This window comes from Salarias fasciatus, chromosome 3 (assembly GCF_902148845.1).
Source record: "Salarias fasciatus chromosome 3, fSalaFa1.1, whole genome shotgun sequence".
Taxonomy (NCBI): Eukaryota; Metazoa; Chordata; class Actinopteri; order Blenniiformes; family Blenniidae; genus Salarias; species Salarias fasciatus.
The window spans coordinates 7,183,243-7,201,096 of record NC_043747.1 but is presented as its reverse complement, the minus strand read 5'-3'; the positions used below and the strand labels follow the sequence as shown (position 1 = coordinate 7,201,096).

At 43.8% G+C, this 17,854-nt stretch overlaps 1 protein-coding gene across 1 annotated transcript; it reads left to right on the top strand.

The window, feature by feature from the left end:
• Positions 1 to 471: 471 nt before the first annotated feature.
• LOC115386170 (E3 ubiquitin-protein ligase TRIM39-like) lies at positions 472 to 2,786 on the top strand. The gene is made up of 3 exons (XM_030088391.1): positions 472 to 560; positions 655 to 681; positions 2,251 to 2,786. Exons 1-3 carry the CDS (start codon positions 515 to 517, stop codon positions 2,784 to 2,786), a joined length of 609 nt encoding a protein of 202 aa, XP_029944251.1. The 5' UTR covers positions 472 to 514.
• Positions 2,787 to 17,854: the final 15,068 nt, after the last annotated feature.

The window sequence follows — 17,854 nt, the reverse complement described above, 5'->3', positions numbered from 1 at the left end:
CTGCCCACCTCCTCTGCCAGGGAGGGTTGCCTCGTTGTGCGCCAGGAGGTGCACATTAGGAGGGGGGTACTGTCACGCCCTGTGCCCCTGCGGCCTCGTGGAGGCGCTCGGGTCTTGTTTTGTGTTTGTCTGCCCTCATGTTCTGCTGCCTGTCTCGTTCCCGCCCTAATGTGCCACACCTGTGTTTCCCCTACTGAAGCCCTGCTGTTCTCTCTTGTCCTGGTCGGTTCGGTGTGGGTCTGCCCGTGTGTCGCCTGTTCCCCTGCCTGCACCTCAGCTCAGCTTGCATTTTGTTCCTGTTACCTGTACCTGTAATACAAGTCAAGCTCAAGTCAGCCTGGCTGCCTGCGCGTGGGTCCTTCCATCCTGCACCCGTGACACGGTGTGGCATTTTTCTCTTGCTAACAAATCTCAGATTTCATCTGTAACAAGCCTGGATGAATCTGAGGATACGGAAGAGACCAACATTGATACCCCACCCTCCTTTGGTACGCTGAGAGCCACAACTTCAACCATGATGAATCAGATTCAGCAGGAACTGGAAAAGCTCACTTGCATTGGTATGTATATGTCTGTCATAGCTTGTTCCAAACTATGGGATTATTCATGTTTTAGATTTTCATAATTTTTTTTTATGAATTTTTGTCTTTGCAGAGCTAAAGAAGATTCCAGAATTTGCAGGTGAGTGTTTACATTTCTGTATTGGCATGCCGGAAACAAAAATGCACATATTTATTGACAGACAACTTAAAATAAGAATTCATAGTGAAGTTATACCCAACTTGGAATCTGAGATCTTGTCAGAGGAAGGTGGAAGGTTCCCAAGTTGGAAATGTTTAAAAATGTTGTGACTCCATATCTGTGGAATTGGGGCAAAAATGCAACTTTCTGAAAATGCTCAGAAGCGTCTCTGTGCAAATGGGAAAAAATGCAATTTTTCTGAAACACTGCTGCTGCACATGCACACTATGGCTGCGATAAATATTTTTTGTGCATGAACACGGGTACATGGGCAATAGCAGTGATTGTTTTTGTAATGTACCACAGAGTAGCACTCTATAGCAACCCTTGTCCGATTGTCTCAGATCGGTAACATGCATATTTGGACAAGACCTCATGTCCATCACCTTGTCCGGCCGGACAAATGATTTTTTTTTGTAATCAAAATGTTTATTTATGCCAGATTCTTGCCAGATTTACCCATTCATTTCACAATCATGGAGCGCATGCCATATAGGATTACAAACTCATGCATGGAATCCCACTGAAAACGAGACCTATTCCCTTTCCACATGACAATGCTGTTTCATGGACCCGCATATTTATGGCTCGACATCCACACAGCGCTGCGTTTTAGGAGGCTGAATAGGATGCTCTGATGTTTTTTGCAGATGTCTGATTTTTTTTGCATAGCATTCACACTAAATTGGAAATGTGACCTCCATCAGAGTACAGTGTGAACGTGATACGACCAGACAATGAACGTCTGCACAGAAAAAAGCATGAGTAGCGCTGGGGGTAAATTTCTAAGGTGGTTCGCTTCATGATTCTTCAAGTCCAATGTGTTTATCAACCAGATAGCGGTGGATGACTTTAAATTCACCCAAAGCTGCAGCCACCGCCGCCCGCCAAGCGCTGTCCGCGGGAGTAAATATGCACGCCACACTGATCAGTGCAGGGATATCAATTTTCAAGTCGTTGTGCAATACGAGCCGACATCATTTTGAGCGATCGCCGTGAAAAATATCAGATACGTATCTTATTTGGTACCACATATGAATGAGGCCTGGGTCTGATGTGAAAAAAAAAAAAAATCAGAATTGCAATGTTTACACGGTCTCAAAACTGATCAGATATGGGTCACTTGTGATAACAAAATCAGAAATGAGTCAGAATTTATAAATTACACCATCCATGGGCAGAACCTCAATCAGAAGGATTCAGACCCTTGAGTGACGCTGGGCAAGCGGCCTTCTCTATACCAAGTCGTGGGTCTGTTTGGAGGTTCGAGGGTTCACAGGGGAGAAGCCCCAGTGGCGTGTTACCAGTGTTACTCACTGCCATGGTGCACATGTACAGTAGCAGCATTTCCACTATTCTCAAAGAGCTGTGTTTTCAGTGACTCTCAGCATCATTTTCCTGTAATTGGACCCCCTGAAAGCAGCAGAAATGCTCCATTTACTCTTGAGATGTGCAAACAGTGTATTAATCGCGACGTGTCTTTCATGAGTTTATCTTGTTCACCTGCAGTGGATGTGAAGCTGGATCCGACCACTGCCCATCAGAGCCTCGTTGTTTCTCCTGATGGGAAGAAAGTGAGAGACCGTGGAAGCAACACAGACGTTCCCAACACGGCTGACGGGTTCGACATGTTCTGCAGCGTCCTGGGGCTCAACGGCCTGACCTCTGGAAGGGCTTACTGGGAGGTGGACGTCGGCCGCAAGCCCAGATGGGATCTTGGTGTGGCAAGACGCAGTGCCAACCGTAAAGGCCAGCTGGTGCTGAACCCTGAGAAGGGTTTCTGGGTTGTTGGTTATTATGAAGGCAAACAGTATAAAGCCCGGACGGCGCCACTTGTCAGAATCCCTTTGAAGGGGAAACCAAGGAGAGTGGGGGTGTTTGTAGATTACGAGGAAGGCCTTGTGTCCTTCTACGATGTCACAAATCAGTCTCACATTTACTCCTTCACTGGGTGCTTCTTTGGTGGTGAGATCTGTCCTTATTTCAGTCCAAATCCTCAAAAAAAGGAGAACAACGCAGATCCTCTGGTTGTCTGTGCTTTGTAGCCAATGAGGAAATTCTAAAGCACAACTTACTGCAGTAAAAGTCCAGGTTTAGAATTCAAAGGGTTAAACAGAGGAGTTTGCAACCTCAACCCTCATTGGCTCTCTTTCTACAAAATAAAATTTAAGAGACTGCTTAACTTATTTAATGTTCAAAATCGGCACTACTACAATATAAAATGCAGGATATATTTCTATAGACAGTTTTTTTTTATTTGTTTTCTTTTTCTTTTCTCTTTTAAAGCCTCAGTTGTTAAGCAACTTCAGCCATTTTAGTCAATTCCAGTTTTTCCCTATTTTGACTGTTTTTGCCATTGTTCTGGTGATTTTCTGTATTAGCTTATCAAATAAAGCTTACGTAAGATAAACCCATCTTTTAATCACTATACTTATACAGACTTCCATTCCAGTGGAGCTGAAGAGCTGCTAAAATATATTAAAGGTGAAATACACTATTTTCTCGAAAAGACGAAGCCCCACGTCTGTTACTCACTTTTTGAACAACGCGCATGCGTCAGACCATCCGCCCGGCTCTCCTGCTTCTCCCAGGAAACGCGGAAGTGTACGAGCGCGATCTCCTCTTCTCCGGCGTGCACGGCTCTGTTTACAGTTTCTGCGATCCGCCTCGCTCATAAATAAAGCTTTTTTTCCGAAACAGTTACAGTTTCATTATGTCAGACTCTCCATCGGTAAGTACTAGCTCAGAAGCTCACCGGCTACATAAACACTCTGAATGCGCATGCGCAAAAGGGAGAAGCTGATTGGGCGCAAGCACGTAGAACCGCCTTACGAAAGCAGCTCGTCAGAATGATTGACAAACAGACCCACCAATTATTTAGGTGATCCACCCGGAAATCAAAATGTTGTATTACACCTTTAATGGAGTTGTTTGCTGTGATCATAAAAATAGATATTTTTTTTTGAGAACATTGTATTTTCCCTTGAATCAATAAACTGGGTGGTGTGATTTTAAATGAAAAATGAATTTTTAATTTCATTGTTTCATTGCAGATTTTAGGTGCTCTTTCATGTGCAGTGTATTAGGAATTTATTTTAATGTAGGGTACCGATGCCAGCATCCGGTCTGATAATATGGAGTCAAAGGGGTGTCATAATAAAATATAAATCTCTTAAGAATAAGGAAAAGTGTAAATATAAACAGGGAAAAAATAAAAGAACAAATTAGTGTATGTAAATAAATAAACATACATCAATGAAAATTTTGTCTTTGCTTTTCTCTTTTCAATCTCTTTATCGTCTTACTGTTCCATTTTGCTGTTGCCTTTACTCAGTGGATTTATTTGTCAATCGAATTACTTTGGGCACACACACACACACACACACACACACACACACACACACACACACACACACACACACACTTTTAACGGTTGTGATTATGGCTATTCCATATAAGATTTCCCACTCCAGCTGGACGGAGCTGCAGAAGCAACAGCTCAAACATTAGTTCCAAGCTGAGGTGTGAGACCCCTGAGAGGGACACCAGAGGTCACAGTGAGGGTCAGAAGAGTTTCTGTTCTGAGATCATCAACGTGAGATTTAGACACACCAAAGAAGAACAGAGCAGAACAAGAATGAACATATTCTGTCAATGAAATATCAATTTTAGAGGGAATTGAATTGGCTGCTCTTTTAAATGATTTTCAGTATTTTCTCTGTCATGTATTACTGTTGAAGTAAGCTTAAGGATTGTAATGATATTAATTTTTTTAAATCCAGTTGCTCAATCAATTGCCAGATTAATAGATAGGATACTCAACTATCATAATGATCAATAGCTGCAGCCCTGCTGTTGGGACAGCAGGTGATGGAGAGTGAGAAGCTAGCTGAGAGACAGCTACATTTTAAAGACGCACTCAAACAAAACACTGTTTTTGGATGCAGACACATTGCTCAAGTCCCTTTGCAAAAGTCAACTAACTAATCGAGCAAACATGTCTAAACCTATTTGTTACCAGTCAGATCTGTTTAGCATGCTGATGCCGTCAGTCTCAAATATTATATAAATATTAATTCATTATTCTAACAGTAGATATACACTCACTGGCCAGTGAATTAGATACACCTACGCAATGTAAGGCAGTTGAATACAACTGCTCTGTCCTAATTTTTAGTTTTACAACTCTTTTACATTTTTAGTCGTTGACATTGCCAGTTTGATCATTCCACTTAAAGTGTGTTGTTGACGTCATAGTGGATGGAGTACCTGAGTGCATATTGAGCTGCGTTTCTGATACCTTTGTCCAATCCATTCACATAACATTATCGGAGACAAAGTATAAGAAAAACTTTTCAGTACGCCACCACCACTCATTACAACATCAGAACAAAACATTAAAAAATCTCCAAAGATGTCTTTGAATTTTTTGTTTGGAAAATATGACTTTTGTGTCAGTTTTCCTCTTTGCATTTCAAAAATCAATGCTTGATTAGGTCAACTGATCATGTTATGGGCCGGTCTGGGTCAAAGGTGGCAGGAAATTCTGACAAACTGCCCAGCGCCTTAGGAAGGGAAAGCAGGTCTCTGCCAACACTGTTTACAGTCCAGGTGGGGATCTCAACTCATCAGACTAATCGAATAATACTAATAAGGAATACTTTGAGTACTTCCTTAATCCCGTCTCCATGTCTTCTGTGGAGGAAGCAGAGACTGAGGTCTCAGAGGTAGACTTGTCCATCACCCAACCTGAAGTCACCGAGGTGGACGATGGAGGGTGGACAAGATTCACCCTGACTTCCTTAAATTGCTGATGACACCAAACAAGGAACCCAAAGAAAGTATAATTATGAAAAACTGTGGTATGTTTAACCCCCTTTAATGATTTGTTGAAATAAACTCTGTCAAAACACCATGTATTTCCAAGTTTTGTATCACTAAGTGGCTAGCTGCACACTGAGCTAGCGCTCCTGCTGAGAAAGCCTGGAGGAGACCAGAGAGTCCCTGATTCTGCTTCAGATGATGAGGCAAATTTTGAGGCAGATATAGTTCATCCCAGAAGAGAAAATGCCTTCTGTATTGTCCCTTACATTTTTGAACCATATCTGAAGGAGTCTAACTGAAAAACATCTATGAAAGAGGGATAGAGTCAGAGTCCGAATCTGTCAGTTAATTCATCTTCTTTCTGTACTGCTTAGTGGTTGCGGAATTTGTGAACACTAATCAGAGAACTATCTCGTTATAACTAGATACAACTCAGAAAATATATTTGTTCAGTGTTCTGCATGTCTGTAATTTTACAATATATATTATATTTATTGTTTTTTTATATCTATATTCATGCATCCTCTATCCTCTCGACTGGATAAACACTCTGGTGAGAATGAATATGATTTGTTATTCTACAGTGGCTCATGGTGGGTTATTAATCATTACCACAGACTTTTATTTTTTTAAATCAGTTTATTTATTCATTTTTATTGTAGTTCACATGCCAGGCCTTTAGATGGCGGCATCACTCTGCCACAGAAAACACCAAAATAGACAAGATGAGCTGCACATGCAGTGTGCATGATGTAAACAAACACAACACCAGAAGATATGGACTGATTAAATAAAACAGCAGGAGGAGCTTCTGCAGCAAAAATCAGCCAATCAGCTGAACAGGAACTGTCCGGGATGGTCAATCTGGAGCCCTGCGTGCGATGGCAGTTTCCCCACTGTCGAGATGCAATTGATGGAAAGCACATCACTATTCAGCCACCTTCACACAGCGGAAGCACCTTTCAGAACTACAAACCGCTCTTCTCCGTGTTGCTGATGGCCGTAGTTGATGCCAAGTGCCAGTTCAAGTATGTCAGCGTGGGAGCACAGGGCAGAGCGTCTGACGCGGGAGTATTTGCATAATGTGATTTCAAACAAGCGCTCGACAGGAATCTCCTCAGTATTCCTGCAGCAAACATTGCTCCCAGGCTCCGACATGGAAGTCCCTTTTATGTTCATGTCATTTGTGGTCCAACCTAATGAGAATGGGTTTGGTCTTCTTGCTCACAGATGGAGAGTGTTTCTCTCCACAATTGCACTCAATCCTGACAAGGTGCAAAAGATCATGTTAGCATATGTTTGTCTCCACAACTACCTGCGAGAGGTTCGGTCAGAGACGTAAACAACTCCAGGCTGGGCTGACACACAGACCACAGACCACAGGCTTGTGGAGGGCTCCTGGAGGAATCATGGCCTTTCCGTTATGCTCCCTCTTCAAACAGGGAGAAGTGGCTACATCTCTGTGGCTGCTAAAGAAGTGAGACAAACTGAAGAGGTATTTTGCTACACCTGCATGTCAGGTTCCCTGGCAGGATAACTTCATTTCGTAAGGCTGTTAGCCCTTCAATTCTGAGGAGCTAATAATGTTTTTCATTTAATTTTCTTCAGTGTTTGAAGGGTTCATATACTTTTTAGTAACAAATAAAGACAAACATATTCCCTGTTTTTCCTTTTGTCATTCAGAGAATGTCATCATTAAAATAAAGACATTTTCAACTCAAATGACCTTGTTTATTCTGTGGAGATATTGAATAAAGAAATATGTCAAGTGATTTTGTTCTTGGTCATACGTGACATAGGATGATGAGGCTGTCCTAGAGGGTGGTGAGGTGGTGCTTGTGTATATGATGGAGCTGGCTGTATGTGGGCGTCAGATGTTGGATGAAACAGGGGTGGCAGTGTAGATGAGTGGTCTTGCTCTCGGGCCTCGTGTAGATCATTCATGATCTTTCATTTGACCCTGGTCTTTATAGCAACGTTTCTAATTGCCCTCAACTCTTGAGTGACTTGAGCTCCAAATGTTGTGTCATGATCTGAAGGCTTGCTTCTGCTGGCAAGGAAAGCATCAGAAATCTGGTTAACACTTTACTTGAAGCACCCCTGTATAACACATTATAAGTACATTATAGCACTACAAGAACAAAAGAGCTGCTTTGTTCAGAGCTGTGCAACAGGTCTCAGCTTGATAACCCCTGAAACAGATAAGATTCCTGTAAAACAGGACAAATGATGAGACTGACGACTGTTGCTTCTGGTGCAGTGGAGCTTCGCTAAACAGAATTTATTCACCATTCCCACAATATATCCTTTCCTTATTCCAATATCTATTTAACATAACATTCATAATATCAAGAATAAAATCACAATTTATCTGCAACAGTAACAAATCCATCCTGTATTTCAATGAAACACACAATTCCATTTTTTTCACAAAGTATGATCCTAAATTCAGTATAGTACTGCTTGCCTCGTAAACCAGCCCTGCCCACTCCTCATCCCTGTTTGGATTTTGGAGTTGGGCTCAGTCTGGGTAGGAGTCCATAGACGGGGATTTCACTCTGTCCTGAAACGACAGAGCCAATCAGCATTGCCGCTTTTTGTTTTCATATTTTTTTGGCGAATTCCGGTGGCTAAACCAGAAGTGACGCTATCGCTGTGCGTATTGGAGATGACGGACTTTAACTTAAACCATCGTCTGAAAGCTGCAATAAGTAAAGTTATCGCCAAAATACCAAGAATTACAACAGTCAAGCAAGAGCAACAGTCTGCGGTTGGTGAGTTTCTAACAGGAAAAGGCGTTTTCGCGTGTCTTTACGTGTAAGGAAGCTAGCGCTAATGAGCTAATGCTAACCAAAAGCTAACGCATTTTGATGACGTATTTGTTTTGAAGCGCTGATTAGCTGAAGTGCGCTGTCAGTGATGATGCTGGCCACCTCTGGCAAAATTGCCTATATCCTCAGTTAAACAGATTGTGCCATTCTACCTCTTTAGTATAACTGCCTATATCAAGAGTGTGACTTAGGCAGTTTTATTTTGCCTAAGTCAAAAGACAATGTGACTTACGTAATTTTACCAGTGTTTCAAGATGAGATTTTCAAGATTTTTGTGTTTCATTCAAACATGGGAATATTAGTAAAGCCGCGTACGACACACGTCACCAAGAAGGATGAAGCGAGGCAAGAGAAATCCCGGGACAAGGATTCTGCCAATGAAGAGAAGTCCGTTTGGACAATGGACTTGCAAGCTGTGCTTCTAGAGAACACAACTGCAGGTTCATAACTTTACCCTTGTCAACTTGAGATCAAAGGAAGGCTGCTGCTACCTTCTGGACGAATCAGACGGCGACCTTTGGAGTGAGGTATTTGCACATATTCAGTATCGTCATTTTGAAGGTGTGATCAAAGGCCATCCAGAACTCAGGGAGATGATCGTGTGGAGCGACGGTTGGGGTTATCAGAATCACAGTGCATGTGTGGCGAATGCGTACTCTGAGCTTGCAAGGAAATACGGGGTACTAATAACACAGAAATACCTCGTCGCAGGTCATACACAGATGAAGTGTGACAGCAGGCATAGTACTATTGAACGCAAAATAGTTGCAGATCTTCACCTCAAGAGACTATGTCATCATACTCCAGACTGCAAGAATCAGGCCATCACTTTACCAGGTGAAAGTGCTCAAGCACGATGAGTTCCTGAAATCGGATGGCTCTTACTTCTTTAGCATCAGTCCAGGCAAAAAAGCTGGAGGCCCTACTGTGCGTGACTTGCAGGCTCTTCAGTTTAGCGGTGACAGCAAGGTCCATTTCAGAAGCCTCTGTGTGGGAAGAACTGCCACAAAGAGTGCAGATGCCAAATAGCCCAATGGCACGGATACGATTGTTTCCATGTGCACTGCCAATCAAGGAGAGGAAGTTCCAGGACCTCCAGTCAATGAAACCCATCATGCCTGTTGAGTGTCATCATTTCTTTGACAATTTGCCACACTGACAGGCATCCGTCAAGAACCCAGCAAAGACGACCTGGAAGGAGAAGTGAAGAAATGCGCATGCCTCCTCAGCATTATGTTTAGCTAGCTGGTTAGGCTTTATACCTGACAGAGTAGAAGTTTTAAAATTGTCTGATCCACAAAGGAATGTTAAAAAATTTGCCTAGTCATTTAATTCTCTCATGTTGCATGTTTGACTGACCTTGTTTGTGTGTCAAAATGCATCTGTTGGTTTAACTGTTTTAATTAACATTGTTAGTAAATATCATATATTCAACCAGTGATTCAGTTTTTGTTTCCTGAAAAATTACTTAGGCAATTGTTTTAAGAAGGCATCAATATTCCTTTTCAGTCAAATTAACTGTTCAGCACTCAGTTCACAGCAAAACCAATGAAATTATAACTTATTTAACCTTATTTTTAATTCAAATGACAGACACAAGTGTATTGCTCTTAATAATTTTTGGAATAAATGTGTGAGTAGAAGACAAAGTTGATCAATTTTAACCATTTTCAAAGTTCACATGAAGATATTACTGTAACATATAACCTATTTACACATCAACAATATACAGTACTCATAAGAATGATTTTCAAACCTAAATTAAATGTGCAGGAGCCATAAATTAATACATAGCTTGGCTATAAAGAAAAACTATACCGCAGCGCCATCTTAAGTCACATGCAACACACAGAGAAGGAGGAAATGTTTGTTGTTCATTCAAAGAAAAAAGGAAACATCATTGAAATACACTCACAACATAAACAAACTAAAACTATCATCTAATTTAAATGCTTAACAACAACACTGACCTGTAAAACAAGACAAATGATGAGACTGGTGACGGCTGCTTCTGCTGCAGTGAAGCTTTGATCAACAGAATGAATCTGTTTGCAAGGAGAAGCAAGGCGCCACTGCCTCGCACTGGTGACACTGGATAACTGTAAGTGTCTCATATCAAGAAGATTTTCCTTGCTCTTATAAGAAGCAACAATTAACCATTTCGGCTCATAATCACAAATCTCATTAAGAGAAACAGTATCTTCAAAATAGCTCCAGGAGGAGCCGGAAGCAGCTTAGCTCCAGAGCGCAGCAGCACTTTACAACCAAGAGCAAAGTGATGCCACTAAACAGGAGTGTTGCTTGGGAGGAAGTTGAGAATCTGAAAAAAATCCCTGGACTTTCTCTCTGCAGAATTAACACTGGTAAGCAAACAACAGAAACAAATAATGGATCTGGTGGATGAGGTCAAAGCTCTGAGGTTGATAAGTGATGAGAAAGACAAAAAGATTGCTCATCTGGAAAACAGAGTAGCAGAGTTAGAATAATACACTCATATGAATGACAATTGTGTCAGGACTGGAAACAAAGCCAAGGTCTTATGCCAGAGCAGTGTCAAGAATGGAAGTTCCTGCACTAGATGAGAAATATGAAGAGTCTGTGGAGGATCAGGTCACAACTTTCCTACATTCCAAGGGGTGGATAAGAGGTGGATAAGGATCACAATGAGGCCTGTCATCCCCTCCCACAGAAAAGGAAAGAGTACAAACCAGCCATAATCATAAGATTTGTAAATAGAAAGCATAAGATGGAGTTGCTGAGACAGGGGAGGAAGCTGAAAGGAAAGGATGTCTATTTAAACGAACATTTGACCAAGAAAATGTCACGCCCTGTGCCCCTGCGTCCTCGTGGAGGCGCTGGAGTCCTTTTCTGTTTGTCTGCCCTCATGTTCTCCCGCCTCGTTACTCCCTAATGTGCCTCACCTGCCCTGCCATGTATTTAAGTCCCGTGCTGCAGGTGTGTCTTGTCGGCTCCTTGTGGGTCTGTCTGCGTGCGTCTGTCTGCGTGCGTCCGTGTCCCTGCCTGCACCTCAGCTCCGTTGCCTTTTTGTTCCTGTGTTCCTGAGTTATTTTTTTGGACAAACACTTTATACCCCGCCTGGCTGCCTGCGCCTGGGTCCTTCCACCCCGCACCCGTGACAGAAAAACGCAGACATAGCCAAAAAAGCCCGATTCTCGAGGAAGCAGAAGAAGATCCAATCCACGTAGACATCAAATTAAGGTGTTCATAAAAGTAAATGGTACACCCGAGGAAGCAAGAGTTCTGGTCATTAGAAATATGGAGGAGTTGGAGAAATACACACACGACAACTATGCTAGGTAAAGGCCAGACAAAACAAACACTCAATGCAAATCTCAAAAGTGATTCACAACTTACTTTATGTCAGAATCCGAACAAGATATAGACACAGAACAATTTAATTGTAATTTTGAGTCAAATCATTGTTTATCAATAATACATATAAACAGTTGGAGTTTGTATACTAATTTCCAGAATATTAAAGATTATCTCAGTGAATTCAATACACCATTCAATGTGATTGCCATTTCTGAAACTTGGCCTGATCCAGAGAAAGGGATGGATTTTGAGATGAACGGGTATGAAATGAACTAAACTAACAGGAAAAATAAAAAAGGAGGGGGTGCTGCATTGTATATAGATAATGAACTTCAAATACAAAGTTGAAAGTATGACAAAGACGGTCGATGATGTGATGGAATGCATAACAATAGAAATCTGTATGGGAAATAGAATATTCTGGTTAGTTGTGTATATAGAGCACCAAGCTCAAGTGTTGATACTTTTAGAAGTGTCATGGAGGAAATGTTTGCAAAATCTCATCAGAAGGTTACCTTCCTCTGTGGCAACATCAATATTGATTTGCTTAACCCTAAAAAGCATGTGATGACAGATGAGTTTATTGCTTCCATGTTCAGTATGAGTCTGAACCCACTGATAACAAAGCCTAGTAGAATAACATCTCACAGTGAGACATTAAAAGACAATATATTTACTAACAATGTGGAAGACAAGTTAGTGAGTGGTTTACTTCTGAAGGACATCAGTGATCATTTACCAGTGTTCACAGTTTATGAACGTGACTGTAGACAGAAACGGGATGAAGAGGTTACAAGATTCAGGAGGGCGAGAAATGAAAAAACCTTAAATGCATTTAGATGTGCACTATTGTCACAGAGCTGGAAGGAAGTCTACAAATGTAAAAGTACTGATCAAGCTTATGAAAACTTCGTAAATGTATTTACAGCCCTTTATAATAAACACTGTCCTATGCAACAATACAAAACTAAATTAACCCATAAGGACAGACCCTGGCTAACTAAGGGATTGTTAAATGCCTGCAGGAAGAAAAACAACCGATAAAAGAATTTTATAAAATTGAGAACAGTTGATTCAGAAAATGCTTACAAAGCATATAAAACAAGTTAACTAATATCATGAGAGATGATGTAAAAGAGACTATTATGAAAAAATACTAGAGAACAATAGAGGCAATATCAAGGAAACGTGGACAATATTAAACAGTGTCACAAGAAATGGATCTGCTAACCACAGTTATCCTGACTTTTTCATTAATGAGGATAATAAAATTGAGAATATGCAGAAGGTGGTGGATAAATTCAATGAATTTTTTGTAAATATTGGACCAAAACTTGCAGGACAAATTGAGACACCACAGACAAGAGATGAAGGGGTGAGTCAAGTTCAGGAACACAAAACTGGGAGCTCAATGTTTTAAGGAGCTGTAGAAAGAGAAGAGATGATCAAAATCATTTCAAAATGCAAGAATAAAAAATCTAAAGACTGGAATGATATCGACATGACTCTTGTGAAATATGTCATGGATGGCATCGTTGATCTCCTGACTTATCTCTTTCATTTGTCTTTCACATGTGGCACATTTCCAAGTAAAATGAAGGTCGCTAAAGTTATCCCCTCGTACAAGACAGGAGACAAGCATCAGTTCACCAATTACAGGCCAGTGTCTTTAATTTCCCTGTTTTCCAAAATTCTAGAAAAGCTTTTTGTTGCAAGGCTGGACAACTTCATTGAAAAAAATAAGTTGTTAATGAACAGTCAATATGGCTTTAGATCAAACAGATCAACAGCAATGGCATTAATGGACTTAAAGCGAGGGTTGGCGATCTTGGAAAACAAGCATGAATGAGCCTTGGGGGAATGTAGCATTCCCCCAAGGCTCTGCCTAGCTCCGCCCAGCTCCGAACCCCATTGGAGGAGTTCCCGCTGTTATGGGGAACGCACTGGACGCGGAAGCGCCGCACACGGAGTTTCTGAGTTTTCCTCCCATGTTAACCTATCTGACTGCCCGCACACAACGCGTATGGCAGGCCATTAGAGACAATAATCGTCATTCTTTTACGCGCCAGTGAAGAAAAAAACGCCGCAAAAAACAGCCGCGCACGCTGTGGCTCGCACTCTGCAGCGTGCCCGCTGTGCTTCGTTCTATTTTTCACGCGAGGGGGGGGGATCTGATTGGACACTACATCACTGCCACAGTTGCATGTCTGATGTTCAATGACTGTAATAAATGTGACTGTAATAAAAAAAAAAACCGAATTGTTAGTGATGAATGGTTTAATGTCATTGTTTCATTGCAGATTTTAGCTGACCTTTCATGTACCCATACCAGTATGAGGCACTCAGGGCTCATAAGACTACTTGTATTTGTGCAGAGTGTCCTGATAAAACCTGGTGATGACGTCATACAATTTTAATGCAGAGTCAGTAAAAAGTATGTGAACACAAATAAAGTGATTTTCCACACTGTAAACCAGAATCAAGGTAACCTACACGTGAAACATTAGATATATAAAGATGAATATGAATTGCTGCTTCATATTTTGTCTTTTACTACTATCTCAGATAAATAGATTGTGTGGTGTTGGTCACATGGTGGTGACATCAGCACACGTCCTTTCAGTCCTTTCAGACTTTTGTTGCCGCTGCCGGGCTAGCCGACGCTAGCGAAGCGCGGCTACAAGCGCTGCTAATTCATAGTCAGGGAACCGAGGGACAGCGCATCTTCCGCAAGCTCGGACCGGCTAAGAAGTACAAGGACTGTGTGGCTTTACTGGCAGGACATTTCGCGGCTCCACAGAGCGTTATCGTCCGGAGGTTTGCTTTCCGGCAGCGCAGACAGAGACCAGGTGAGCCTGTACACCAGTATGTCACGGATCTCCGGTGTTTGGCGAGCCTCTGCAAATTCGATCATCTCGAAGATGAGTTCATTCACGATCAGCTGGTGGAGCATACATCTGATCCGAAGCTACGTGAGAGACTGCTTATGACACTGGATGATCTGTCCTTGTCCAAGGCGGTGGAGATGGCGTTTCAGTTTGAGTCGGCGGCGCAGTTAGCATCACGGATAGAGTGTGCGAACCCAACTTCATCGCACTTGGCTTCACTCGCACAGACCGTGACCCCGGCGGCGCAGCTTCCCGACCCCACTTACCCTCCCGACGAGCTGGAGGTTAACGTCGCGGGTTATCGGGACCACTCAGCGCGCCGATCCTGCGGGAACTGCGGCTCAACATCTCACCCCACACGCGCACCTGTCTGCCCAACCATAGGACAGAAGTGTCAACGCTGTGGGAAACTCAATCACTTTGCGAAAGTGTGCCACTCAGTCCCGGCAGCTACGAGACCCCAGCCCGACCACCATCCACACCGTGGGCTCAGCCTCCAAGCCTTTCACGTGGTGTACAGTGGAGCTGGAGCTCTCTGCACAGTTCCATGGCTCAACAGTCTTCTCTAAGCTGGACCTTCGCCAGGGCTACCTGCAGGTTCCCCTACACCTGGACAGCTGCAACCTCACCGCATTTGTGACCCACATGGGGGTTTTCCGCAACACCCGCATGCCCTTCGGACTCAGTTCTGCTTCCAGAAAATTATGGTCACCATCTTCGCAGGCATCCCTGGTGTGGTCGTTTACCTGGATGACATCTTCGTGCACGGACCAACACCCGCCCTGCATGACGACCGCCTCTCCAGGGTCCTGGATGTGCTCGCGGGTCACAGCCTCACACTCAACGGAGAGAAGTTCATCTTTGCAGCCGCTGCCATCGATTTCGTGGGGTTCCACCTGACTGCTGAGGGTCTGAGTCCACTACATTCTAATGTGGACGCCATCCTGCGCCTGCCTGAGCCCTCCTGTCCTGCGCAGCTGTCCTCATTCCTGGGGATGACTGCCTACTACCTGCGTTTCCTGCCCCTCTACTCTGAGACCACCGCACCACTGCGCGCTAGAGCTGGGCGATATGGCCTCAAATCAATATCACGATAATATTGAGCAGTTCACCTCGATAACGATAAATGGACAATAACTACTTGGGGGGGGGGGGGGGGGGGGGGATTTAATCACAGCTTTTTATTGTACTGGATTAAACTTATGACAGTTTACTGTGGGCTCAGGTGGTGCAAACATTATTATTTTATTTCTCATGTTATGGGGTCAATTTTCTTGAAATCCTATTAGATTTATCAATATTAGGGTACAAAACATATCTATGTATCCTAACTTTCACAGCAACAGACGTCCAAATCCGACAGAACTCTGTTGTTAATGTAAATGTCTTCTCTGTGGGCATTCGGGAAAATCCGATGACTGGAAGACTATGGGAAATTATTAATGGTACGTGGTTCCAGATGTTTCCAGTGTGATGTGGCGTTATCAGCAGCTGAGAATGGAACACGACCGGATGTCTACCTGTCCCTGAATTACAAATGAGCCCAACTTGTTTGTTTATAATCTCCTTCTCAGTTTCCTGTCCACACAGCATCACTTCAGGAAATATCTACATCCACGCAGCATAACAAGGACTCAAAACGATGTAGTTCAACTACCACGCCTTCAGATGGCGCTGTTACTCTGACACAGCAACTCCAAAATGGAGAAGAAGACACGGAGCAGGACTTGGAGCTGTACATGCGGCGTGATATAAACAAACACAACACCAGAACATACAGCCTGTTCAATAAAAGAGCATGAGGAGCTTCTGCAGGAAATATCAGCCAATCAGCTGATGAGGAGTTTTACAGTCCGGGACGGTCGACCAGCATTAATCTGCAGCCCTGCAGGCTGTTAGCCTGTAGCCGCTAGCGGCTAAATAAGCATGTCGCCATGCTAGGTGTCCATAGATCATGTCTGCTGGTTCGGATGTTCAGAGGGTCGAACAGCGTCTGTCTGCTCTGCTGACAGCTTCTTCTGCTGGTTGCTGTGATTTTAAACAGGAGTTGGTGGAGTCGCGTAGTGCAGCGTCTTAAAGGGACATGAACACAGCCCACCTACACAGCCAAGGCGGACTTTTTTTAAATACCGAATTTACCGCCATGGGAAAAATGACGTCGGTTATCGTGATAAATCTCGGTAACGATAAATTTTCGGTATATCGCCCAGGCCTACTGCGCGCCCTCCTTAAGCAGGGCGTCCCCTGGACCTGGTCTGCTGCATGCTCCACAGCAGTCCGCCGGCTCAAGTCACAACTGACTTCTCCACCTGTGCTCGCTCACTTTGACCTGGAGAGTCCTACGTTCGTCACCTGTGATGCCTCCAACACTGCGATCCCAAGGGCTCTGAGAGAACGTGTTCTGACTATGGTCCATGACGGCCATCTGGGCATTGTCAGAGTGAAACAGAGATGCAGGGGGTTAGTCTGGTGGCCAGGCATCGACAGAGACATTGAGGATCTAGTCCGGGACTGTGCAGCCTGCCTCACCAGCGGTAAAACCGGCCCACCTCCCTCCCCACTTCTGCAGCCCGTGCCGTGGCCTCAGACACCATGGACCCACATTCAGGTAGACATCTGTGGCGAACTCCACGGCACCTCACATCATCAGCGCTTCCTGCTGGTGGCCTATGATCTCCACTCCAAATGGCCAGAAGTGCTGCCTGCTGGGTCTGTTACCACTACGGTAGTCATCGGTTTCCTCTCCTCCCTGTTTGCCCGCTGGGGTGTCCCTGACACCATCACCACGGATAACTGGCCCCAGTTTATCTCGACTGACTTTGCGGCTTTTATGGAGGGGAGGGGGATTAAGCACATCAGGACTGCCCTGTACCACCCGCAGGTCAATGGCGGCGTGGAGAGGTTCACTCAAACTCTAAAGAATGGGCTCAGGGCGCACATGGTGGATGGCCTCCCATTTTCACACTCTCTGCAGAGCAACACCACACTCCACGACTGGCAGCTCACCGGCGCTCCTGATGCTGGGGCGTGAGCCGCAGCTTCCTCTGGATTGCTTGCGTTGCCCTGTTAGCAAAGTCCTGGCAGTGACAACTTCCAACGGGAACAGAGTGGCAGAGCAGCAACGGCGCATGAAACAGCGGTTTGATAAGGAGCATCGGGCTAGGCATCCAGCGCTGGCCGTGCTGGACTGGGTTCGAGTCCGGCGACCCACTCGCTCCCACAAGCTGCTCTCTT

Excerpts from the sequence above, each read along its gene's own strand:
- LOC115386170 (XM_030088391.1), top strand. The coding sequence starts at position 515 with ATGATGAATCAGATTCAGCAGGAACTGGAAAAGCTCACTTGCATTG. Across the intron at positions 561-654 it reads GGAAAAGCTCACTTGCATTG|AGCTAAAGAAGATTCCAGAA; the intron begins GTATGTATATGT and ends TTGTCTTTGCAG. Across the intron at positions 682-2,250 it reads GAAGATTCCAGAATTTGCAG|TGGATGTGAAGCTGGATCCG; the intron begins GTGAGTGTTTAC and ends GTTCACCTGCAG.